Here is a 27544-nt window from a genome sequence, read left to right as displayed (position 1 = left end):
TGAGCCACATCACTTGTTTTCCTTTTCTCTTAAAATCTTCACTCATGTCCGCTGTAAGTTAGAGATAAGACAGATTAGCATGTAAAAGGACTTTTACTCGGTGCCACCTATCCTGGGCCCCACTTCAGGAAAGCACTTAAGCACATGTGTAACTTTAAGCACTTGAATGATCCCATTGACTTCCAGGGGGCTATTCATATGCTTAAAGTTAGGCACATGCTTAAGTGATTTGCTGTATTGGGTCGTTGACCAAGAATCTGCACTTGAAATCCCTCTGACTTTCACACTTGTCTGATCTCTTATGTGTAGACTCACTTGTTTTGCTAGTGAAAAGGGACCCATACAGAAGGAACAAGAGATAAAGTAAACATTTATATAAGACAGCCCAAACGGTGAACATTATTCCTCTTAATAACAAGCGTAGTTGGCACAAAAACACGGTTGGCAATTTTAAAAGGTTTCTCCCTTCAATAAAAATGAGAAACTGAGCACTGGCATTGGGAATGCCTCTACTCCCCCTCCCCCTGCCAAACTCCATTCCATGTGGCCTGCATACGGAAGGATTTTTGTGAAGATTGGGTATAGTGTAGTGTATTTGAGAGGTTGGGGGCTTTAAAGGACGTTAGATTGAGATTTTAGTGAATCGGAAAAATAAGGGGCATTCCCCAGCTGTCATTTACACTCTGAGTTTCTTCACAGAGGGTAGTGGAGAACTTTTCAGCAAGGATTTGAACAACAAACTACACATTGAAAAATGAGTCAGATGTTTTAAACAACATGCTATATTTATTAGCCTCTGCAAACTGGTAGGAAACCACAGCACAATTATTTTCTTGCAAGTACTTTTGTGCAATATACGAAATGGAAAAATCCAGTTCACTTAGCATCAGCTTGAACACTTGAAAATAATCTCTAATTGAGGCTCTCTCAGGGCAAAGGCAGTGGCTTTTTCTTACTCTGTCCCACTTGTGCACGAGCATTGTCCTGTTTCATAACTTCTGCGTGATGCTGCCCTGAGCAACAATCACTTCTGGCAAGTGGATTGTATTTACTGCCGCTATTGTTTTTGCTTTTACCAAAATCCCATCAGTTGTTCTAGCAATAGATGCTGCTTTTAATGGTGCCTGGTCACTCGCAAGCTCTCCCTGGATTCTTATTTTGTCTAAACGCTGAGAAAGAGAACGGTTTGCTGAGAGCGAAGAGCCCCAGAACCTCACTGTAATTGTGAGCCTGAGTGTGACCTGTGACACTGAGAGTATCACGACAGTCTCCTGGGTCCAGCAGGTTTACACAAATCCAATAATGTTTTGAGCAACCGTGCTAACAATAAAACTTTGTCTCTTGTTCAGAGTGTTTGTTCGCAGGCTAGCTAGGCTTCGGGGGCGGAAGCTCACTAAACCACAGACCCTATAACTCATACAAAGAGGTGGCGTCGGCAGCAAAGATTAAATAGTCTAGGTGATTCAGGAGCTTAAATCCATTGATGTTCACTGAGATGTAGACTCCTATGTGCCTAAGTCACTTCTGAAAATGGGACTTCGGCTCCTAAGTCAGGTGGTAGTTTTTGAAAATTCTGCAGGCACTAGGTTATGAAGTAGGATAATTAAAACCAAATAATTGATGTCAAAATACAAGCAAGTACATTTTGCTAGGAATGTTTGTACTTTTCTCACTGTGTTTGCTCACTTGCTCCAAAAGGCCCCAACTGAGCAAAACACTTATCTTGTGTTTAACGTTAGATATGCAACATCACCTACTTACTCAGCAAAGCACTTAAGCATCAGCTGAAGTCCCGTTGAAGTCAATGGGGCTACTGATGAGTGAAACATGAGCTTTAGTGCTTGATTGGATCAGGGCCTAATTCACAAAATTAATTAATTTACAATTGGTCACCAGTCATTACTGCAAATTAGCAAGGTTTTACTGTATTCTTACGGTAAACTGGCATGTTTGGCCCATGGTCTCTTTTGAAGTTCTGTGCTTTGGATCTTGGCTAACCCCTTAGCACCAGAAGAGTTGGATTTTCCTGGTGAAAAGCCTGTTGCACTCAGCGTGAAAAGAATAATATTTCTCATACTGCAGATGAGATCCGTCAGCACAATACATAGAGCTTGATTTTCAGAGGTGCTGATTAGTTCCCATCGGCTTCAACAAGAGGTGCGGGGCGGAGTGGGGGGGGGGGTCAGCACTTCTGACAACTAGGCCCCTTCTTGTTAGCACTGAGCAGAGTAGCATATTTCCATACTTCAACCATGCGGAATCAGCTCCCAAGAGGAAGGAATTGATTGATTCATAAAATTCTCATTAGCCTTAGAGCAAACAGATTTAATAAAGTCATAAGGGATTATTTAGCAGCAGATCTGGCTGTTACTGACCATCTCTACCCACATGATAGGTCTCAGTGCATTCAGTGGGATTTACTATCATTGTTTAACAGGGCACAAGAGAGGAACAATATAGAAAGAACACACAAAGTTCATGTATTGTGAAGTCAGTTCCCCATCTTCTGTATATGAATAATACACTGTGAACAAGAGAACACCATAGGTTTTCAGTTTCCAGGCTTCAATGGTTGCTTGTAGTCTCTTATTACGGCAAGATTTTCTACCTCTGGAAGGACCACTTAACACAGCTGAATGTTTACAAACTGATTCCATACCCAGCTATTCAATTCAATATACTGCAAGGAATCAACAGTTTATTCAATCATATCAACACGTAATTACAGAAGAATCTACTGAACTCAGTGCTGACATTTGTTGCTAACATACATATATATGCTTCACCCTGCACATGGGTTCAGAAGCCGTAGCAGAAAGAACATCTAAAATGACTGCATATCAGCATCTGGGGGCTGTTTGACCGCACATAACTGTAGATTTCAAAACTGAGCACAGTGATTTTTGTTGTTGCAGTTGTTATGACCATATAAGGCAACAACATATATTCTATTGCCACTATGGTCCTGCTGAGGGAAGGCAGCTTCTATGAGCTTGTAATAACCATGACCAGGTTAGTTTCACAGAACAGTCTGGGACAATTGCCTCACACACATTCATCTTATGCCACCACAGATTGCCTAACATGTCAACCTTAAGCATCATCTTCTGTTTCATTAACATCATCCACAAACATCATCCACAAATTCATTGGTGTACCAGCTGTTATACAGTCCTGGAGTTCTGAAGACAAGTCCACAAAAACCTGGAAATTGGATTCCGCTACAGTTTGCCTTTAAATACCAGAAAGTAACAAAGGAACTTAAACAGAAATGACCGTGTGTGTAATCATATAAAGGAACAGCAAGAAGAGAATTCTTGGGTTATCCAGTCTGACCTCCTGCATCATACAGGACTTCTCTATCATCTCCCATAGTGCCTTATTTAAATTCTTAATGGATCATACAAGTCAGAGATGAAAAAGACATATTAGGTCATCTATCTCCCTGCCAGGAAAGGATTGCTCCTTACACTATATTATCAAGTGCTTTTTCTATTTTTAAGTGTCTCCGGGGATTGGGCTTATATCTTTTCCTTTGAGAGACTATTTCACAATCTCACTGTTAGGACGTTTTTCCTGATTCCACTTGTCTCTCTTGGCAATTTCTGCTCCCAATGCCTACAGAGCTTTCATTCTTAGCTTTGAGTCATTTTCACAAATGATAGATTTTTTTTTGTACTGTTTGCAATCTAGATTGAAGTGAAATAAAAGGGCGAAGGAGTGCGCATAATGATGATGAAGTGTATTTATTAGTAATGTATTAGAGTAAGGACCAGATCCTCAGCTGGTACAAAGTGATGGAGCTATGCATATTTACACCAGCTGAGGATTTGGCCCTATATGTTTTAAAATGGTTCATGAAATTTCATATGCACATCCAGTTGCGACAGAAATGTTGGCCACTTTCTTACTGTGAATTCATTCAACTTGAGCATTTGGGTCAAAAGTTTTAATTTTGCATCCCTCTAGACTTAGGGACTTAAATCTATATTTAGGCACATGACAAAAGTGGCTTGATTTTTTAAAGACGCTGAACACATGCAGTTCCCATTGACTGGAGTGGGTGTGCAGTACCTCTGAGAACCACTCCACTTATGTAAGTGGATGAATATAGATTTAGGTATTTAACTTGAGATATTCCACTTTGACACTTCTGACCTTGGGCCTGTCCTTTTCCTGCTCTCATTTTGAACTTGTAGCTCTTCTAGCACTTACCAGCCATGTGTCCAGAGAGTGGTCTTTGTGGTTCTCATACCAATTTGTGGACAGTGCTATCAGCTGATAAATATTTCATACTCTGCAAAGTCCTGCTCTGTATTTGATAGAATCCCTGAAATGCCTTGTAGAGCACTGCTGGAACAGCATGGGGATCCAAAATTATTGTGTTGATGGAGCTATACTTTAGACCAGTCAGTGGGACTTTATCCTTCTGTAAGATGTCTCAGTAGAAAACAAACCATAATCTATAATGCACAGAAAAATTAGGGTCAGAATCTGAAAGAGAATTACACATTCACCAAAGGGTAACTTTTTTTTCCTTGTCATTATTCACTGAATGAGTGTTTATAATCTGGTCAGAATGTCTTGTACCCAGTCTGTAATCATGGCCGCCATCTCTCTGCTGGCATCTAGGACAAAAGCATGGCGGATTCCCTTCTCACAGAGCCGAATGTCCCCATCTGGAAAATCCATCTTGATCTCTTCAAAATACTGTTGTGGGCACCAGTTGTCTGCAACTCCATAATAAAAAATCAGCTAGAAATCAAAGCATAGAGAAAACATTCATTTGAAAAGGGAAGGGGGGAGCAATAGTCAAATAAGAGAGCAATACAGAATCCTAGAAATTAGGGGAAGTGGCATGATCCAGCAGTCCTGCTACTGATCATAATAAAATCACTTCACTTCGCTATGCCTGTTTCCCCATCTGCAAAACTAGGGATGACGATACTTTGTAAAGTGTTGTGAAATCAAGTGGACGAGTGCTCAGTAAGGGAGAAGATTTTCATTATTATTTGAGATTGAAAACCCTGTTAAACCCGTTAGATCATCAAGTCCATGCCTCACCAGGGCAGACTGTAGGCTTCTTAACAGCATCTAGTTAGCGTTTTCTACGTTATTAAGGGAGAGTTTTCCAATGATTCTGTCTAGTAAGAAATGACCAGTTAGGTTGGGACTGGATACACATATTAAATATTCTTTAACACTACTGTATATAAAGAAAAATTAAATCTAAAGGCCAGATCCTCCGCTGGCACAGCTCCATTGAAATCAATTTACACTAGCTCAGGATCTGGCTTGATACAATTTACATATAAACATACCACCTTCTTTCTCCCATACACCAAGAAAGATGTTGAACCACCAGAAACGTTGTTCCAGTCATCACATTGGTGATGAAAGCAAAATGACCGCTAATCAGACAGGTTCTTCATTATTTAACAGGAAGTGTAAGAAGGAAAAGGAATTTAAAAAGGCCTATTTTTTCATCCTACCATTTTATATTTAAATATACAGTGGGATCATCATAGGACAATGTCCACAAGTCAACAACTATGACATGTTACCAGAGGATAGATGCTTATACATTTGGTAGAGAAAATGAGCTACACTCTGTTAGGAAAATAAAAATGGCAGCCCCCATTATTTTATCCTCCTGTCTTCTCTTTGTGCTCTTAACAAAGCTATGAAGGAAGGGAACTACGAGGATGGATTCTAAAAAAATACCGGAGCTGATCTAGAAAAGCTCGATTGCCGGGATTCTTTGCTAAAATGCTTCAGCAACTGTCAAGATGCCGTTATCCAACCTCTGCTGCAACTGTCAGGGCAACTGCATATGGAAAGAACTGACCAGAAAAGTTCCCCCAATTATGAGATCTCTAGCAGAAGAAAACAGTTGGTTAGACTTTTCTGGGTCCCATCACTCACTCATGCTGCAACAGCTACACACCAAAAACATCAACGTAATTTAAGTCCTGAATAGCAAACACCGAGGCCCGTGCAATTTCAGTTGCACGAGTTATCCCTTTACAGGATCGAGCCTTAGAAAGCATTACATTTTTAAAGTGTACAGTAAGACAACACTAAAATGGCAGGGTCTGTTCATCACTTACCTAGCCCAATATGGGAAAAAAATAGGTATATTGGATTCAATCTCACTTAATCTGCATGTTAAGCACACCAGACAGTTGTGTAGCAACCAGTTGTCTGTCTGGAGTTAATTCATTTCTAGCTTAGGAGTTTCTGCTTATAGAGGTCCAAAAATCAAAGAATCTATCCTATTCTATTTACTTTAGGTATTTAGAGGGTGTCAATCACTGTACTGCACAGGTACTGGCATATCTCTGTGTGGTACATATATACTGGCTTGGCAGCTCATCCCAGCTGCCTTGCAGCCCAGGGTTTTGCCTAAAATGACAGGAGATTTTGCTTTTATCTACTATGTGTTGCTGGTAAACACTACCTCATCATCATCATCCAGTTGGAACTAGACCTTGTAATTGGTGCAAAACATGCTACATGTTGTCTGTCTATTTTATCTACTTATTCCATATCTATTATCATAGTATCTGAGCACCTCAAAATCTGTAATGTATTTATCTTCATAACACCCCTGTGAGGTATTATCCCCATTTACCGATGGGTAACCTAGGCTAAGAGACGGTAAATGAGTCGTCCAAGGTCACATAGGATGTCTCTGGCAGAGCAGGAATCTGAAGCCAGGGCTCCGAAGTCCAAAGTTATTGCCGTAACCAATGGACCATCTTCCGCTCTACCAGGAAAGTGAAAATGTCTCTTTCTTAGAAATCATTTCATAACTCTTCTGGTAACGTCTCAAATTTTCATAACTAGCTTTTTGAAGGGGTTACAGACGGCAAAGTCGTAAGATTTTGAAAATGTGCAAGAATGGGTCCAAAAATGATGCTTTGTGCTAAAATGCCTGAATGCAAGTACGAAAAATATGCTGATTTCTCAATGGGTCACATGTACAGCTTGGTCCAATTACATTAATTACATTTGTTGCATATTTCATTTCTGAGCTTCAGCGCATAACTGAGCAACACAAACAAATCAGGAGACAAACAAGATTGTTTTTAATCACAAAAAAGCTTCAATTGTTTTAATTTTAAACCATTCTGCAACAATTTGAAGTAGAAATAAATGCACCTCATCGTATACTGGAGTAGAGGGGGGCAAGGGGCCAAAATTTCATTATGGATGACATTTTACAAAATGCTACATGTTTGTGTCTCATTTGTTTTCCTGACATTGAAGCTCACCAACTCAATTTTTGGATACAGTGGAATACTGGCTGTATCAGAACTGTATGTCTTTAGTGGACACATAACTAATACAAGTTATACATCTAGGTGCACACGCACGTGTTTAACATAAACACAATTTAGCAACTGAACACAAAGTCTCGCAATGGGCAGTGTTATGTAATCTTAATAATAGCAGCCATGCCACTTTAATATAAATAAAACTTATATTCACATATATTCTAATTAGAAATTCCTGAACTTTGTTAGAATCCAACTTTGTTTTCTGATAGTCAGTTCTGTTACCTGAATCCAGGTGTTGAATGGATTGTGCCATACAATCTAAAATGTGGGTCACAATTAGGGGGCGAGATTTTCAAAGGCATACATGGAATTAAGGCACCAACGAAAGTCAATGGGGGGTCGGTATCTAACTGTCATTTATAGCTTTGAAATTCTCTCCGTAAAGGGTAAAACAGTGGAACTCTTCACCTACACACTACATGGCCAAGAAAACTGTAGATGAACTTTGCCATTAATCCCAACTCATTCAGACCTTATTTCAACAACAATAGTTTTCTCCGCAATTCACACTTGCCCTCCTTTTAAGATCAATCGCCTGGCTCTGGCCCACTTTGTGGCCTTTTACTCCTTTCCCCAATTCTTTTGCTTATCGGGCCTGCTGCTACTCTGTCCCTCCACACAATATGGTGACTGTTTGAGAATGACCATTCTCCACTGCAGCTAGCACTTTATGGAAAAGACTTTCTTTACCTCCAGGCTGCATACAGTAAAACCTGCCAAGAGCGACACTTCATGGGAGTTAGCAAAAGTGGTGACTTGTAAGAGGTGGTCTCTCTTCAAAGGTTTGCTGTAAAATGGGCACTTTTACGATGTAGAAAAAGGCTACTATTGTTACCCATGTTTCATGTTTAATTTGAATCGCCTTCTGAATGAACATTACATATAGTATACAATACAGTACTGTACTGTATTTGAAATCTCTTGGTGGGTTTATTAATACAGTAGTACGGCAGAGTACACAAAAGTACACAGCATTTCTCAGATTGGGGGTCCAGACCCAAAAGGGGGTTGTAAGGCTATTGTAGGGGGTTTGTGGTATCGCCACCCTTCTGTGCTGCCTTCAGAGCTGGGCGGCTGCAGAGCAGGGGCTGCTGGCCAGGTGCCCAGCTCTGAAGGCCGCACCAGTGCCAGCGGCAGCAAAGAAGGGTGGCAATACCATGGCAGTGGTACTGCCTTCAGAGCTGGGCACCCAGCCAGAAACTGCTGCTCTCTGTTCTGCCTTCAAAGCTGGGTGGCCAGAGAGCAGCAGCTGCTAGCCAAGCACCTAGCTCTGAAGACAACGCCGCCGCCAGCAGCAGACACAGAAGTAAGGAAGATTGGTTCCTCCTACAGGTGTGTTTTTATGGAAGGGAGTAAGGAAATGTGCTCACTCGTCACAGATGACAGGTTGTTACTCTTCACAGATTCTTCACAGTTAAATTATAGGGGGAAAATGTTCCATGGCCTCTGCAAATAGTCACTCATGACAGGTGGTCTCCTTTCAGAAGTGGTCGCTAAGACAGATTTTACTGCATTTACATTAAGTAGCTCTGTAATTAATGAAACATAAGTAGCTGGAGGCACATGGACTCTTCTTCATCAAGAGTGGGGAACGTTGGCCTTCAGTATGCTATTTGTGTAATTGGGAATCTGTAAAATACATCTTTTCCTCTGGCCCATGTGTGGCTGTAGAGTTGACCTGAGTCAGTACAATCACTATACCATTATGAGTACACTATTGCCAACCCAAGCATTCAAAAAACATGAGTCAGGCCCCAATAGTCACAAGACTGGCTTAAAAAAATCATGAGATTTAAGGGGAAAAAACAATACATTTGGGATTCTTATTATTTTCCTTCTGGTCTTGGAACATGTAGGATTCACATTTTGTAGCTGACACCATGAGAGCTAGAAACATACTTTGTGAGAGTTGGTAATCTTGTGGGTAAGGCATTTTAGCTTATGTGATCCCTCATGAGAGGCACCTGTTGCCTGTGAATGAACAAAGCGGTCTGTTTTTTCTCAGAATTTCTCTACACGGACAGACTTAAGGTTTTAACTGTGTATTTCAATATTTTTAAGTTTTGGGGGTTAAGTTTAATCTTAATGCTGAATTTTTTGAGTTTCATATAGTAGTAACTACAATGTTCTTGTAAGCTGTTTTACTCTGAAGTTATTATAAGTATTTTTAACTTTAACTCCTTAAATGTTGTCTGCATACAGTATTATCAGCTCCTCTGCCAGACCCGGCACAATGATAGCAGCTGCTGTGTAAACACGAGGAGAATCTGAGATTGAGATCAACAGGATGTTTACATTTTAAAGAGTTTCTAAGAAAACAGTAAAGATTTCCTGCAGTCGACTCTATTGGCATTTATTTTAGTATGTATGACAGTTCAAAAAAAATATAAATGATTGAGGGTGGAATTTCCTTATGGCTCTCATAGGTCAATACTGACTGAAAACAAACAAACAAACAAAAATAGTTAAAAATATCCATTGGGTTAAACACAATTTCCTTTATCTTTTTGGAATTTGGTACACAACACAGTGTACAACTTTAGACCCCTGCTCCTTGGGCAAGCACTACTCCAACCGATGGCACAGAACAAAGGACTGGGCCTGAGTTGATATAAACTGGTGGCACATGTGCCACTGCAATCAAGCTAGTATCAGTATCCTCACTGAAAAATCCTGATGTCAGAAATGCTAACTCTATTATTACGCCCGCATGAATTCACTGGATAAGGCAGCAGCGTTCCTCCCTGAAGGGTCGCTCCACAGTAACTAGTCAATAGTCTAATTTGCTCTTGGGTGGAACTTGGTTTAAAAGACTTCAGGCCAGGATTAATTTTTGTCTCCCTCAAGATGTGTAAAAACTGATTTGTGGAAGTGCCCCCTCCTCCTGCCAAGAGCATAATGTAAATGAGACAGAAATGGATTGGTCTGGGATGCTCTTTTCCAGTTTTGGATTTGCCTCAGCAGTGCCTTGGCTTCACCAATCCGTTTCTGGGTGGAATTCAAAGTGTTGGCTTTAACGTATAATACTCGAAACGTTTTGGGACCTAGTTCTTTGAGACATCGCCTCTCTCCCCCTGCGGTATTGCTGCAGTCGAGATCAACGGGTGTGATGGCAAAGCCTTTGGACCTTGCTCCCTAGCTAGCTTTGCCAGACCCCAGATTTGTTCACTTTCCAGGCACACTGTAAAGCAATTTTTGTTTGTTTGCTGGGACTTTGCAAATGGGCGGGTTGTCGATCTGCAGAGCAGGACATTATTTTTAATAGTTACTTGTCTGGCTTGCGGTAATGTTGTAAGGGGACAGGTCAATTAAGATCTTAATTATTTGTGTGGGTTTAAAAAAAAACCAACATTAAGGAAAGCGCTAGGGTTTGTGAAACCTAAGTAAATAAAATCAGCTTCTCTGTAAAAACTGAGAGCTGAAAGGTAACTGAAACCCAGCTTTCAATGTGAGGAAGGTGCTGAGTTCTGAAAAGTGGGTTCTGTACACGTGGCTACATGATTCTGTAGGCCGTGTGTTTCCTCTGCATTCTGCGATATGTTTCATGCTACGGAATACACTGCATACAGTAGACTCCTTGGCATTCATGCCTAATCCCCACCAGGGTTTATGGAAAGTATATGTCTGGACAACAGGGAAGTTTGTTCACTTTCTCTTTGCTTCAGTGCAACCTCATGCAAAAATATCTGTTAATAATGCTAAAGGCAGCTATGCATGTGGACCAAAGATTACACAGAGAACTATTTACTTACAGTGCCTGAGACTCAAAGACTATGGGGTAAAAAATATGCTTTTAATAAAGGATGTATAGGATTTGTTCATAAATAACAGCCCTTTACATAATACAGATTATTTTTAAAATCTTAAATAAAGTGCTTTGCAATATATATTTAGCCGTGTCAGTAACGTGCAATCTCATACGGAAAGTCTGGCTAAACATCAAAATATAAAACCAAGGGTTTGAAAACCACTGTTGAAGTTTTAGAAATATATGATCAGATTCTGCCGCCCTTGCTCACTCCAGACCAGATTCTGACACCCTTATTCACATTCAACAGGACCTCACCTCCCCTAGGTCATTGGGATTGCCATGGAGTAGGGTGCTACTCAACTTGAGTAAGGCTATCAAAGTCTGGTCCTTGGTGAGCAGTTCCATTGACTTCAACGTGACAACTGAAGGGGAAAAATGAGCAAGGGCAGCAGCATCTAGACCATTGTGACCCACAGTGAAAAAGGCCAGGCCAGGTAGAGCAAAGCTGAAACCGACCTAGTTCTCAGCTCCTAACACTGGGCTCTATTTTTCTTCATCTATGACTATGGGTACATCTACACAGCAAGCAGGATCCTGTGGCAGCTAGTCTCAGAGCCCGGGTCTACATACTATGGTGCTAAAAATAGCTCTGTAGATGTTCAGGCTTGGGCTGGAGCTCAGGATCTGAAGCCTAGGGGCGGAGGTGGGCTCTGGATCAGGTCCAACAGGAAAAAACAGCCATGAACCACTGCACATGGGGTGTGATGAAATGGGACAAAAATTGGGAGAATTTCTATAAAACCAGAGTGCAAGTATTTACTAAATGCATCCTCTTGGAAGCCCTAGAAGCAGAGATATTAGTCCTTTTTTAAGAGTGCATTCCCATTGATGGTCACAGGACTGCTCCTGTGAATAAAGATACATCACAAGTAAGACTTACAAGATCAGGCCTTAAAAAAAGCCCAGGAATATACTTAAAGGAGTTAAACATAATTTGGGGACATTATGCAGTAATGTTACTGCTTATCACATCTACCTTGTGGAAAATCTGCTACAGCCATTTACCCTTTCTTTTGACTTTTCCTTACACTTGCAAAGATTGTGATGTTCAGTGTTGATTTGTCTTTTACCAATACTGAATTACAGCACACTTCCTTTTTTGTAAAAATCACAATAAACTTCCTCTAGTACAGTATCTGTGCTTCCAGTTTCTGTTAGGAAAGGGAGTAGGTGTTATTACAGTGAAGGAACTCAGTTCAGCTGGCTCAAGAATAATCAGCTAACAATAATTAACCCCCATAGCTAAGTTAGTCTTGCATCACTAAACCCTACCTTATTTGTCTGGATTTTCTAATTTAACATAACTCTTGATGGTGCTGCAATACCGAGCCTATTGGACATTCACTCACTGCTTGGTTTTCATTAACAATGTTCATGCCCCAATTTTAAAAAATCCACCATAATTATATGGGAAAAAGGAACTCTCCATTTTCTGCACACAATTCCATTGCCACTGCCATTGAATGTGCATATTTTCCCTCTTTAGAAGTCTGCAAGTGAAATGCCTCAACTAATGACCGAAATAATGTTCTAACCCCCACAAAACACACATCTGATCAACTAGCATTGTTAGACTGGGAACCTTAGGTCTGAAGAGAAACATATTTTCTATTGCTCCCCAACTACTAAGCATTACACTTAAATCTGGATGGAGAGAGACTGGAATAATTTAGTGTCTCTTCTTCCCTCTCCTTCAGAACACAACATGAAAATATGATCCAGAAATAACTTTTCTATTTCACAGCAGCTGGCACAGTCAGGTGTTAAGGTTGGCTTTTAACTTATGATCACACTGACTACTAAACAGTATAAATTTTTTGAAGCGACAACTTGCCAACTCTATAGCAACTTGGACTATAGTTCCTATTTTTATAAACTTCCAACCTTTATAAATTAAACCCATTTTTACTGTCAATATACTTCCAATTCAACTTAAGGCCAACTCAGATTTTTCCCCTAATTCTCACATTCCCAGAAATTACTAGAAGGAAGAATAAAAAAAGAAAGGCATTTAACCTCACATTTGTTTCTGCTTCTTCTTCGGCTTGCCAGCTGCCTATAACCTCGCCTCAGTGTTTCACTTTCTTGGGTACATTTGTCATTTTAGAAGTGTGACGACACAGTGGAATCAATAAAACAAAGTTAATACAGGGTTTCAAAGGTTCCTGCATGCCAAGGCATTGCATAGATTGACAGTGTCAAGAAAACACTTACTAAAGCAGACAAAGGCACCTGCAAACTGTTATCACAGGTTCTGATGCCGCAAGGGAAAGAAGCATGTGTGTAACCTGAAGCATGTGAGCAGTCCCACTGAATTCAATGGAACTACATAGCTATAAGTAGGGCCCTACCAAATTCACGGCCATGAAAACGCATCACGGACCGTGAAATCTGGTCTGCCCCTGTGAAATCGGGTCTTTTGTGTGCTTTTACCTTATACTATAAAGATTTCATGGGGGAGACCAGCATTTCTCAAATTGGGGGTCCTGACCCAAAAGGGAGTTGCAAGGGGGGGTTGCAATGTTATTTTAGGGGGTCACTGTATTGCCACCTTTACTTCTGCACTGCCTTCAGAGTTGGGTGGCTGGAGAGCGGTGGCTGCTGATTGAGGGCCCAGCTCTGCAGGCAATACCATACCCTGCAATTCTTACTTCTGCTCTGCTGCTGGCGGCCGCTCTGCCTTCAGAGCTGGGCTCCCGGCCAACAGCCGCTGCTCTCCAGCTGCCCGGCTCTGAAGACAGTGCCGCTGCCAGCAGCAGTGCGGAAGTAAGGGTAGCAGTACCGCAACCCCCCCACAATAGCCTTGTGACCCCTTTTTACCCCTACAATTACAACACAGTCAAATTTCAGATTTAAATAGCTGAAATCATGAAATTTATGAATTTTAAAATCCTAGGACTGTGAATTGACCAAAATGGACAGTGAATTTGGTAGGGCCCTAGCTATGAGCACTGTGGCTCTGACCCAGCAAAGCACGTAATGCACATTGATAGTCTCATTGAAGTCTGTGGGTCTACTCATGTGCTTAAAGTTAAGCATGTGATTAAGCTAAAATTTTCAAAAGTGCCTAAGGTCCGATCTTGCAAATCATTGCTTAACTTTATTACTGTGAGCAGTCCCCTTGTAATCTGCAAAGCTTTACTTACATGGGGTGTGATCCAAAGCACACTGAAATGAGTGGGAGTCTCCAATGGCTTTAATGACCTTTGGATCAAGCGCACGATTAGTTCTCTTTAAGTCAAGTCAATGAGACTACCTGCAAGGATCAGGCCTTTGGTTTCTTCTTTAAGAATCTCTCCAAGGGAAACAGGACAATTGTCCTTCCCCACAGAGGCAGAGTTAAATAAAATCAAATCATACAAGCCCAGTGCTCCATGATGAGAGTGTCATGGCAATTTTTTGGAACATCAGAACTGGAGCATACCCTTTTGCAGGATTGGTTGAGATTGCATCTTGTACTTTTTCTATCTGCATCCAGGCCAAAACTGTCTGGGCATCTGAAGGGAATAATTGTGTTGAAAGGAATGACAGACAACATTGATAACGGCACTGTTGACTGTACGTGGAGATTTTTGGTTACCTAGCCCAACTAGCAGTATTTTATTTCCAGTGCTCAAAATATTAAAATGCATTTAGAAGCGCGCAGCAGAAAAGTGACACATAAAATCAAAATCTAACCTTAACCAACTGACAGAAAATACACATGGTTGGATTCTATGATCTGTCAAGTTCACCTTGCCCCACTTACATTGAATGGCACAGGGTGAGCTACAGTAGCTGGAGATTTACACTGGAGAATCCCATCCTGTGGAGAGGCAATCTCTGCCACTGTCAAGTGCTGGAAACCACTCTTGCAGGTGCAGGGAGGGAGAGTGTGAAAAGCATGGGGAAGGGAGGAGGCGTGGCTGAGCGAGTCTTTGCTATTCCTGATTTCCCATTGGTGTAAGGTCCCCTCAGTAGAGTAAGTCAAAGTTGCCCCTCTCTGGCCTTAACTTATACCAGAGACAAACAGCTGAAGATCAGGGAGTCACTATTGTCTCCCTGACCCCTCTGCACTGTGCCTGGGCTGTTTCAGGTGCAGTGGAAAATCAAGCCCACAGAATCTGATTCTGTACAATAAGTTTCCAGGATTGGCACTCTGAAACCTACTGAGTCTGTGGAGTCAGCATGAAGCACTGGAAACAGCTACAAACAAGGCTGAGAGCTCTTTTTATTCCGAATATCACCAGGTTCAATCATCATTGGATTTTGCAGTCTGTCACTATCCAATTTTTAAGTTCTCTGCCATTTTGATTTTACAAATTACACCTAAGGGCAGAGGTGCTGGAACTAGGGGGCTGCCGCACCCCCTGGCTTGAAGTAGTAATAACAACCCACATAGATTTGGTTTCTGCCTTCGGCACCCCCACTATAAAAACTGTTCCAGCACCACTGCCTGAGGGACAGCAGGGCATGTATATATGCCATGCCAAGAGTTCAAGACCATTGTGATGTCAGAGGTAACTCAACCAATCATCACACTTACTCTGCAGCTTATTTGCATGGAAAAAATTCATTGGTTCTGTGAGGGAGACTGCTCAGATGGTGGATTACTTGGCCTAACTGCCCACACCCATGCACCAAACTGCAACCCACACAAATCAACATAAATCCTCCAGCACAATCCCTCAGACACAAATCAGCACAACCACCTATACCCACAAACACCACCACAACCAGTATACACAATAACCCAAATAGGTAGCTCCTCACCACACACCCCTCGCTTTGTCACCCACACAAATCTACACAATTCTCCCAGCACAATGCAACTGACATACAAATCAACACAACCACTGATGCAACAACCCCAAACATCACTCTGAAGCCTAGAATGTCTCTTGAGTTACTGTGAAGTGACAAATACAGCTACAAGTATGTTTGAGAGCTCTTTTTGTTTAGCATATCACCAGGTTCAATCATCACTGGGATTTGTGGTTTGTTACTGTCCAATTTTTAAGTTCTCAGACATTTTCAGCTTTTTTACCCACAACTTTACGCATTACACCTATGCAATAGCATGGGTTTTCAGCTACTAGTCTAATAATAATAGTTGATCTTACGTAGAAAATATCACGGGCCAGATTCTGCTCTCAGATACAGTGGGGTAAAGCCAGACTAATTAGAGTCAACAGGTCCGAGTCTTCTTTTACATTGGTGTACATCAGAAATAACCCCTCTGAAGTCAATGGAGTTACACTGGTGTAAAAGTGGCCTGAAATCAAAATCAGACCCAGTGGAATTCCTCTGGATTTACATTGGTGTAACTGAATGCAGAAGTTGTCCCCAAGTGATTAGGCATCTCACAAAACTCTGAAGATTAAATGGTTACCTTCTTTAAATTTTGTTTTATAGTTGTACTGTCTCTCTCCACAACCTTCATCATTTCTTGGCTTGCCATATATAGGACATTCGCTGAAGAAAAAGAAATGCACAATAATGGCATTAGAAAGCAAATCTCTTACACTTACAGCAAGCTATGGGTACAATCCTGCAAACAAATACTACCGGCTGTGCACTTATTATCCTGCACAATACCACGGAAAGCAACACAGCTGATAGAAAGTGTTCGCAGGACTGGGCCTTGGGCCGTAAAATATCATGCAACATATCAGATAATTTTCAGTGAAATTCACTTATCACTATTCAGACGACGCAGCCACTTTGCTACCGACTTTCTGAGAGGGCTACCTGACCCAAAGTATTAGTGAAGAAAAAAGTGCAATGTATTAATTAATTATTCTTATATTACTTGGTGTGATCTTTAGTATGCTCTTCGGAATAATCAGAAGTAATGGATGGAATTCTCAGCACTCAAAGAGCATTTTTTCTTTTTCAAAGCACTTTGCAAATATACAGAGTAATTTATTTTCTCAATACTCCTGTAGATTAGGTAATTCTGAGTTAATGTTAATTAATTATTAATTATTCTTATTCTATGGATTGTGGTAGTGCCTAGAGGTTCCAATCACCCCTTTGTGCTAGGTACTGCACAAACACAGACTCTAAATGGAGCTGCCTGGCTGTCAGAAGCAATCCTCACCAGAGGAGGGAATGGTCAGATATCCATGATGGCTAATACTGTGCTGGCTGCTAGTTTTTCAGGAGAGACTTCCTAAAAACAGGGTCCTGTCTGCTCAGTATGGACATAAAAGACCCCATGAAGCCCTCTGTGGATTTAGCATGGCGTACCTGGCCATGGCCCCTCCTCCCAACCATGTCTTCTTGGCTGCCACCCCCTGGCTGGTTGGTTGCTAGCAGCGCTTTGTGTATAGTCTGATCTGGCTCCAGTTGAAGTCCATGGGAGTTTTGCCATGAATTTGCAAGAGCACCAGAAGCCGCCTGTTGGGACTGGGATGAATGGGGCTATATACTTTAAAAAATTACTGACCACCAATGTGGAACTTGACAATCTTGCTAGGGATACCGCACGCAATTTCCTGTTCTCAGCTCAGCCCAACAGCGAGAGCAAAACTGAGTTAGAGCAAGGACAGACATCTAAAACGTCTTCTGCCTGCAGCCTATTTAGAGTCTCCTGTCTCCCCTCTTCCCACCTTAGCCAATCCTCTCTCCCATCTCTGCTTTAGGAGGTGACAGATTGCTCACTGATGGGTTTTGTTGAGACATACTGGGTTGCTGTTGCGGTTCTTGCCTACAAAGTGTGTTTTTCCTCTTCAGGGAGCACAGAAGCAACCACTTGCACAACAAAAAAGAAAAGAGTCAGGGGCTGCCCAATTCCCACTGAAATTCAGTGGGAGTTAGGAACCAAACTCCCTTAGGCTCCTGCAAAAATCCTAGCCATGGGCTGCAATTTTCATGTGCTACTGATGATTTTGGGTGCACAAAATGAGACACCTTTAGGGTTACCATATTTCAGGTTCCCAAAAAGAGGACACTGCTGGGGCAGGGGGTGCAGGTGGGGGAGCTGGAGGGATGTGTGTATGTACTGGGAGGGATATTTGGGGGTGCTGGAGGGGTGTGTGTACTGGGAGTGGGTTTGAGGGGTGCTGGAGGGATGCGTGTACTGGGAGGGATATTTCAGAGGTGAGAGAGTACTGGGAAGAGTATCATGGTGGTACTGAAGCGGGTATCTGAGGCCTCACTCTTGAAGTGGGGGGAAGTGTCACTCCCTGTCACAGTGGTAAGGAGGCTGGCGCAGGCCCGGGGCGCAGTGTCAGCCGTCAGTCAGCACCTCCCTGCCTCTCCCTCTCCCCAGGGCTGGGGGACAGGGCCTGAGTGGGCAGGATCTGGCAGCTGTGGCTGCAAGGAAGGAACCAATCATCTACAACTGCAGGAAAGGGACCAGTTGGAACATGGAGACAGCTCTTTCTGAGCTGCAACATCTGCTTGCAAAAATTCCAGACACTGCCTCTTATTTGAAAAGTCCCCCCGGACAGAGGACCAAAAAAAGAGGTCGTATCTGGGAAAACCAGGATGTGTTTAGACACATTGAGCACGACTTTCAGAAGTGCTGAGCACCTGCAGATTCGGTTGGCTCCCAGTGGAGTGGTGGCTGCTCAGCACCTCTGAAAATCAGGCTGAAGGCACCTCAGATCAGAAGCCATTTTTGAAAACACTGGCTTTAAAGTGCACTGAAAACTAGGAAATGTAGTAGAATTGATATGGGTACAAACCCCGAGCTGTGAGAATGTCTATATAGCACTAGGGCTACACTACCAGCCTCTGGATAAAGAAAAAGAAACTGAGTGCACGGTGGTGAAGGATTACTAAGAGGCAGCAAAATCTAGCAAAATGATAATGAAGGTGGAAGTCAACTATCTGCATAAACGGGTTAAACAGCATAACAGGACAAAGTTTAGAGAAACAATTTCTTGCCACTTTAACACTAGACACTTTCAGTGACTGCTTGGAATAGCCAGTTCTAGAGCACACAAAAGGAGAGGTTATTCTTGATGTCTTAGGAAACACATAGGAGCTAATCAAGAAGTGAAAATGGCTGTGCCACTAAGTAACAGTGACCACAACATAATTAGCTCAAGATGTAAAAACAAAGAACAAGAGATTCTTTAAGTATATCAGAGGAATGAAGCCTGCAATAGACTTGGGAAGCCTGCGGGAGCATCAGGACTAACGGGAACAAAGAAGGAAGATAAGGACATTGCTGAGAAGCCAAACGATTTCTTTGCCTGGTCTTTGTCAATTAGAATGTTGGGGAGATTCTTACTTCGGACCTGTTCTTTTCTGGTAATATGGATGAGATGCGCTCAGAGTCTGAGGTGCCAGAAAAATTACTGCTGGAGCAAACTGAACATTTAGAAAGCATGTCACCAGGCCCAGGTGGTGTACCCAAGAGTTCTGAAGGAGCTTAAAAAAGAAGTGGCTGAACTGCTACAAAAAAATTGCAAGCTCATTAAACATAGCCACTGTTCCAGAGATTCAGAGACTAGCAAGTGTTGTATCTATATTTTAAAAAGACCCTGGGGTAAACCAGTGAATTATCGACTGGTAAGTCTTGCATCTGCATGGTAAATTGATTGACATGACAACTGAAAACTGAATAACAAAACACCTGGAAGGTGTCTAACTAACATGGAGTCTGAAAAGGAAAATCATGTTTTACTAATCTCTTATAATTCTTGAATGTGTCAATGAAGTAGTGGATAAAGGAGAACCAGCTGACATAATTTATTTAGACTTCCAAAAGGCCTTTGACAAAGTTCCACAGAAAAGGCTAATAAAGAAGATAAGTAGTAACAACATGAGAGGCAAAGTGTTGCCTGGATCAAAAACTGGCGACGAGACAGAAAACAAAGGGTAAGATTAAATGGCAAAAGGTTAACAGCAGTTGCCTCATGGTTCCATACTAGGTCCTGTGTTGTTTATAAATTTATTAATGACCTGGAAAGGAGACTGAGTAGTGAGAAGTAGCAATGTTTGCAGATGACACAAAGTTATTTAGGTTAGTCTGGATCAGACAAAACCTAAACAAGTTAGGTGAAAGGGCAACACAATGGCAAATGAAATTCAGTGTCAATAAATACAGTAATCCATGTGGGGAGGAAAATGTTTACCTATTTGGACACCTTACAGGGTTCTAACTGAACAGTATCAGCTCAAAGAAGGCCTGGATGTCACTGTAGACAGTTCAATGAAAACCTCTGCTCAGTGTACAGCTGCAGTTAAAAAAGCAAACGATGTTAGGTTGCCTAAGGAATGGGATGGTGAATAATACAGAGACTACTGAAATGTTTTTATATAAATCAATGGTGCAGCCTCATCTGGAATACTGTGTGCAGCACTGGTCACCCCATCTGCTATAGGGTATTGCAGAACTAGGTGGATTCAGAGAAAGGTGGTGAGAATAATCTAAGACATAAAAATAAAATCACACAAAGAGAGACTGAGAAGATTGGGATTATTCACTTAAATAAGGCGATAAAAGAGAGAGGATATGATACAAATCTATGAAATATGGTATAGAGAAGAGAGACTGGGAACTTCTGTTTTCGCTGTCTCATAACATAAGAACAAGAGGGCAGTCAGTGTAATTAAAAGGTGAAAAATTTAAAAAAACCACACTTTTTCCACACACAGTGTGATTAAACCTTAGAACTCAGTGCTACAGGAAGTTTTTGAGGCGAAGAACTTAACAAGATTCAAAATGGGATTGGACATTTATATGGAAAACATATAACCATTTTTTTGGTGCAAGGGATGTTAAACCTCATGCTTAAGGGCTTATCCCGGTCTCTAACTATTAGAGATCTGGAAGAGACCTAATATAGAGGGCAGATCACCCCACATCTGTATACTGAGGGGTTCTTACACCTTAATCTGAAACATCTGGCACTGGCCAATGTTAGAGACAGAAGGGTGGACAAGATGGGCCTCAGGTCTGATCTAATCTGGCCTTTCCTAAATACAATGCTTTTGGAGTACATCGTGAAATTTACTCCTCTTCCTAATTATTATTTTATCAGGGCCAGTGGTGATATTTTAAAAAGCAACTTCTCCAGATTTTTTTGTAAAAATCGAACCTGAAAATAACTCAAATGCTCAACCGAAAAGGAAAGGGTACAGAAAACATCCATGTAGTGGGTGAATGACGAATATTCATCTTTTATTTAAAAACACCCCCCCACACCCCATCCCAACCCACCCCTCTCTACAAGGGGCCAACCAAGTAAAAATGCCTGCAGCTTGGACTTTCAAAGATACTGAATAGCCACAGCGCCCACTAATTTCAATAGGAACTGTAGGTGCTCAGCACTTGTGAAAATCCGCCCCTTAATTTCTTGTGATAGTAAAAACTGATAACACCTTCCTACTGCTATTTCTCCGGTGACCAAAACAACAACAGAATACAAAGGTTTTTTTAATATTTTTATAATTAATATTCTATTTTGTAGTTTAAATGCAGTAGTGCAGGTATAAATAAATACTGCAGCAATAAAATACATGCACAGCGCAGATGTACAACAGACATGGACATCTTTCATAACAGCTTACTACCCTGCAACAGTCTAAGGCCTGATCCTGCAAAGACTTATGCATGCAAGCAGTCCCATTGAAGTGAACTTGTCCACACGTGGACATAAAATTAAGATGTGCTCATACAAAGGGAAGCATCGAAGCCTTAAAGAATGTTGTGAGCTAGATCATACTTCCATTAACTGGTTAAATCAAATGGAAAATCCCAACATTTTAAAACAATGTACAGTCAATACTGCACTCTGTTTATTTATTAGATATTTATATTGTGAAGTGGCAGGTGAATGCATAACATTGGGTGTACAGACATACTGTTTTATGGCAGGATCAGTGGCATTCTCTCCCCTTTGCTGTTACAATACAACAAATTGGGCTCCTTCACAGTGATTAATTTTTTCAAAACCAAAATCATAAAGTTCAGGCCGCTTCCTAGTTCTGTACTCTGCTAACCTTGACATGTCCTGTTTCCTTACTAGGAGAACACTGAGCTTTATTGTCAAAGAAAATTATTCAGAAGTATCCACTAAATTTTGTGCCCGACTTTAGGCCTGATTTTCAACAGGTTCTGAGAATATCCAGCTCTAACCAACGTCTATGGTAGCGGAGTGCTTGGCTCTTCTGAAAATCTAGCTGCGAGTTGGACACCCAGAATCTGAGGCACACAAAATTAACAAACGCTTCTGAAATCTTCTGTCAAATTGGTCAGTGGGAGGCTCCCCACTGAGGTCATATGCTAGGTGCTTATTGTCACCCATTTCTGCAGGTAGGACGGTGTGAGACAAGAGCCAAATGACTTATTCTGTCTGAAAATTTCTATGAAACTGCCTAGAATCATTATTAGAGTCCTGTAATCTGGAACAATACTTATTGTTTGTCTTGACTTCTGGTATGATGTAAACAAGCACTTTGTAGTGTACCTCTCTTGTTCAAAGCAGGGCCCATATCATGTGGACATATGCACATGCTTAACTTTATGCACTGTGAGTAATTTCATAGAAATCAATGGGATTACTCACACTGTGCAAAGGTAAGCACGTGCATAAGTCTTTGCAGGATCGGAGCCTGGGGTAATCACCTGAAGTATGCCGCTAATTTAGGACTGTGTCCAAGTTACATCGGGGTTGTGACCTTAACACCCAACTTGCAGTTTGAAACCCTGAGCGAGCAGTGCCACTCAGAAATAAATTGCATGTCTCAGTTCAGGGAAATTTGGTTTATTAAAGGCAAACTAAAGTTAAAAAACAACATTTTTTAAAAAAAACCCTTACATCTTTTAGTAATGTGAAGGAATAATTATCTTTTAGATAAAGAGTTGGATGAGGAATCAAGAGGTCTGGATTATCTCCCCATCTCGGCCACAGAATTGCTCTGTGGCCTCGGAGCGGTCACAAAATCCTTGTGCCGCAGTTCCCATATTTGTAAAAACCTGATAATAATACAGGGTTGCCTGACGGGGGTGATGTGAGAATTAATTAGTGAATGTTTGTAAAAAGCCTTGAAACAGTTGGAAGGAAAGCATTATATAAGCACAGATTACCATCAATTAGGATTTATAAAAGATAATTTAAAAAACAGTAATAAAGTTTGTGAACTTGACCACGTCCCTTTAAAAATTTCCACTACTGCCTCACATACTGCATGTTACAGAGAGCAAGTACAAGAGGACTGAATGTAAACAGCTGTCCTGAATACTAAAAAGCCCTGCAATAGCAGGTCTAAGGGCCAAATTTGCAAGTGCTCAACAGCACCCAAAGTCTGGGCTCATCTACATGGAAAAGTTGTATTGGTTTAACTTAAAGTGCAATTTTAAATGGATTTAGTGAAACTGCTGCAAATAGACTGTGTGGATACTGTTAGGCCCTGCTTCCTGCATATCCTTATACATGTGCTGAACTCTGCTATCATTAGAAGCCTTAGGACTGCTCACAGTCGTTACGTTAAGAACTTGTGTGTTTTCAAGATCAGGGCCTCATTTTGGTTTAATTCAGGATTAGTTTGGTTTATCTTAAATCTATTAGAAATTGGTGTAAGTTGAACTGAAATAAGCCACTTTTACTCTGAAATAAAAGTGTCTACACAAGGGTTTCACCAGCGTAACTCAACTGGTTAAAAAACAGATTTAAGTTTAACTGGCGCAACTTTCTCATGTGGACAAGGCCTCGGCTGAGATTTAGGGACCTAAACAAAGTCAGATTTACCAAAGTACTCAGCAGCTCCCATTGTGGCACTGGTACGATCAGATTTTCAAAACAAGATCAACATGAAACATATCAGGCTCTTTTGAAACTCTGACCACTTATTTTGGTGCCTAAACGGGAGGTAAGCTCTTTTGAAATTGAGGCCCTTGGTCTCCTATGTATTTTACAGACATTAAAGAGGGGTGCACTGTAAAATTAAAAAACACACTTATGTCTGACATTTGCTTTACCTACGCTTGTTATAAGTAACATCCAACAGTAGTAAAAAAGAAAAAAGTTAGCAATCCCTCCAACACCCTCCCCCAAACTATATTTCTACTTGTCCAGTTTGTTTACTTTGTGTACATGACAGTGATTTGTGCACAGCCAGCTTCATTGTTTCCTCTGCATAATCGGTTAGGCCATGATCCTACAAAAATGTGCGCACACGTTTGTCTTGACACACTGTAAGTAGTCCGGCTTCAATGAGACAACTCACAGAGTATAAAGTTAAGAATATATCAGTCTTTGCAGGATCAGAATCTCTGTCAATTTCCTCTGATTATGTGGGTTTTTCACATAGCAATCAGAGCGAAAAACATTTTTAAAAACAGGACAACGTAGTTATAAACTCACAGAAATTGGCAGGAGTGATCAGAGACAGCTGTAGCAGTACCTGAAATAATTTTTAATATATTTTATTAAATTGATTACTTGGCCACAGTTGTTGGTGTCCCTTTATATTCAGAACCAAAACTTTAGGTTTTAATTAACCCCCCCCCCACAAAGCTAATAATAAAGTTATCATTAAAAATTACATTTCACTTTTAAAATGTAAAGCCATTTTGAACTGGTAAATCCTGTCTATTTTCCTAAAAAAAAAAGTTTGATATGTATATCCTTTATATACATCATACTGCAAAGGTGAAGGCACTGGCGGGAGTGAAAACGGAAGTCCTTCGTTTATTCACAGGTCAGGTATAGTGCAGTTAACTGCAGTGCAAGTTTCTCCACATGATCCTGCCAATGACCTTTCTCCTGACCTGGAAGGATCACTCTCTCTCCATGAATTAGAGGTGATTAAGCATCAGTGTCAATTTAGTCTCAGGCCTTTGCTAAGCAGAGACAGCTAACTGTGCCAAAATGTGTCTGATTTATTCACGGTGGTTTTGTGACAGAGGAACACTGATTAGACTCAAATCAAGGACCCAGAAAAGACTGCTTTATATCATTGGTAGTTCTTTAACCCAAAGTGTCACAGCAAGGGCTTAATATCCATCGGCTAAATTAATAGTTTTCACCAACCATAGTGACTGAAATCAATCAAGCTTTTCAGTCTTTTGGGCTATTTAATGCTGATTCAATTAACCAATTGTCAGATGAATATCTGTATCTACTGAGCTGAAATTCAAACTCCCCTCATTTATCCCAATATACAGTAAGGCAAGTGAAGTACAAAATAAAAGATTTCCCCTGCTTTGATGGCACGAGAAGTCCAGTAGCCTTATTTATTTCTCAGGTTTAAGAGCCAGATCCTCTGCTGGTATATCTGTAGTGCAGCTCTATAGTAGTCAATGGAGCTACACTGAAAATATGGCCCTAAAACTTTAAAACCTGTACTAGTTTTCAGCCAGGACACATGATGCTACTCAGCTCGGCTAAGTTTACATGTGACATATCTGACATCAGGAATCATAACATTCAAAAACTGGTCGGAGAACACTTCACCCTCTCTAATCACTCAGTAAAAGACTTAAGGGTGGCAATTTTGCAATAGAAAAGCTTCAAAAACAGACTCCAGCGAGAAACTGCTGAGCTTGAATTAATATGCAAACTAGATACCATTAACTTGGGTTTGAACAGAGACTGGGAGTGGCTGGGTCATTACACATATTGAATCTATTTCCCTAAGTTAAGTATCCTCACACCTTCTCGTCAACTGTCTAAATGGACCATCTTGATTATCACTACAAAAGTTTTTTTCTCCTGCTGATAATAGCTCATTTTAATTAATTAGCCTCTTACAGTTTGTATGGTAACTTCCACCTTCTCTGTATGTGTACATATATACATATATATATATATCTTCTTACTATGTGTTCCATTCTATGCATCCGATGAAGTGGGCTGTAGTCCACGAAAGCTTATGCTCTAATAAATCTGTTAGTCTCTAAGGTGCCACAAATACTCCTGTTCTTTAAGCAATTTAGTGATTTCCTTTGACTTCACTTCCATAGTTTGAACAGAATGTGCATGTTTTCTTGAAATCCCCTAGCTTTTTGCTTGATGACTGAATGTTGCAATCTGTAAATACCACTAGGTTGCTGATTTGCAACAGGAAAATTGTATTAGCAGGAATAGTTAATTGCAAACTCCAGTTGGAAATTGAAGAGCCACATTGTGTTACTTGTGGTGATGCATGGCAAGTTGGAAACATGTCTGTTGAGAAAAAACAAGTCTAAACAAATGTGGTCTAGCCACGTCAAACCAATTTATGAATACAAAAGTGCAGCGCTTCAGACTTAAACTTGGTTACATTTTGAGATGGACGTGAGCCCTGAATTAGGTAAAAAACAATAGCACTTTGAGATGCCATGGCTTTAGCTCTTGTCCCCATTGTCTAAACACTTAGCAACGTAAACAAAGTAATGTAAAAACAATACCGTGTTCTCTTAGTTTCCCAAGCATCTGGGATCTTCTATAACATAAAAACTAGATACAAAGCAATGCCACACTAGTGGAACAATAGAGAAGATCCAAAAAAAAATTGTTTTCCACTTGGTTGACCAAGCAATTAAGGAAATAAATATGAAGACTCCTTTTCCAACAAAAAATGAGCGGCCATGAAGACAGCCCTGGCCTTCTTCATGGCCATTTGTTCTTCAGGCTACAGCAAATGTGGGAATACACAGAGCTACCCACGCTCTAGAGAGCACTTAATTCCCCTCATGCTTGTTGGCTCTGCTCAGACTATCCTCCCGCCTACAGGACTGACTGAGCCTATAAATTCTGCTCATTAAAGGTGTCTCAAAGTTATGTTATAGGTCAGTAATGAGGGAGAATAAAGCAACTTTGATAGGCAATTTACTGGTGCCTGGGAAGCAAACGCTGCTCACAAATCTGGAGGTGTCTCAGAAAGAAGGCTTGAGGAAAGGCCTTATCTGCTCAGCCACTCCTGTTGGAAGTTCCTTAGTTTGATCTTCTGCTTGAACTAACCAATAGCAAGAGTGAGGGGACAGCCCACACTATGCCTGAAAGTTTTTTTTGTTTTTAATGGGGCACATGCAATCTTTGGATCCAATTGTGTGTGTGAGCTCCCGGCTGCATTTGGCAGGAGCCAGGTAAGGGAGTACAAGAAGGAGCATCAGGGAAAATGTTGTCGGACTCAGACAAACTTCCTCCTCAGGGTGCGTGTGGCAGCACTCCCCCCACAGCAGCGGTTCTACCACCCGCACAAGGGCCAGATCCACAAGACAAGGGGCCACCACCCTCTCCCTACCATGCTCCTTGCTGGGAGGCTAGTGCCACTGCTCGCCAGACAGGTTCAGACACACTACGTGTGCAGAGGAGCAGAGGTGAGGGAAGGCTTCTTGCGCCACTTCATCCCCGACCCTTCTCATTTACACACCTGCCCAAGCCAGACACAATCCAACCCATGGAAATTGGCACACAGAGCTCTTGCTCCCTGTGCTATACTCTCCAGTCTTTCGTCTGCTCCATGT

The 27544-nt window shown here is 41.2% G+C and overlaps 1 protein-coding gene across 6 annotated transcripts in view; it reads right to left on the bottom strand.

Annotated features, from left to right (window-relative positions):
* Window positions 1–784: 784 nt before the first annotated feature.
* Window positions 785–27544, bottom strand: part of LDAH (lipid droplet associated hydrolase) — a 173454-nt gene continuing 146694 nt past the window's right edge. For all 6 annotated transcript variants that reach the window (XM_074947530.1, XM_074947529.1, XM_074947526.1 and 3 more), the window contains 2 exons: window positions 16526–16608; window positions 785–4755 (listed from right to left, as the gene is read on the bottom strand). In XM_074947530.1, the coding sequence (XP_074803631.1) occupies window positions 4564–4755; window positions 16526–16608 (275 nt within the window). In that variant the 3' untranslated portion in view covers window positions 785–4563. The remainder of the gene's footprint in view (window positions 4756–16525; window positions 16609–27544) is intronic.

Source organism: Natator depressus, chromosome 3, assembly GCF_965152275.1.
Source record: "Natator depressus isolate rNatDep1 chromosome 3, rNatDep2.hap1, whole genome shotgun sequence".
NCBI classification, from domain to species: Eukaryota; Metazoa; Chordata; order Testudines; family Cheloniidae; genus Natator; species Natator depressus.
The sequence above is the reverse complement of the archived record's forward strand: the minus strand, read 5'-3'. Positions and strand labels throughout refer to the sequence as shown.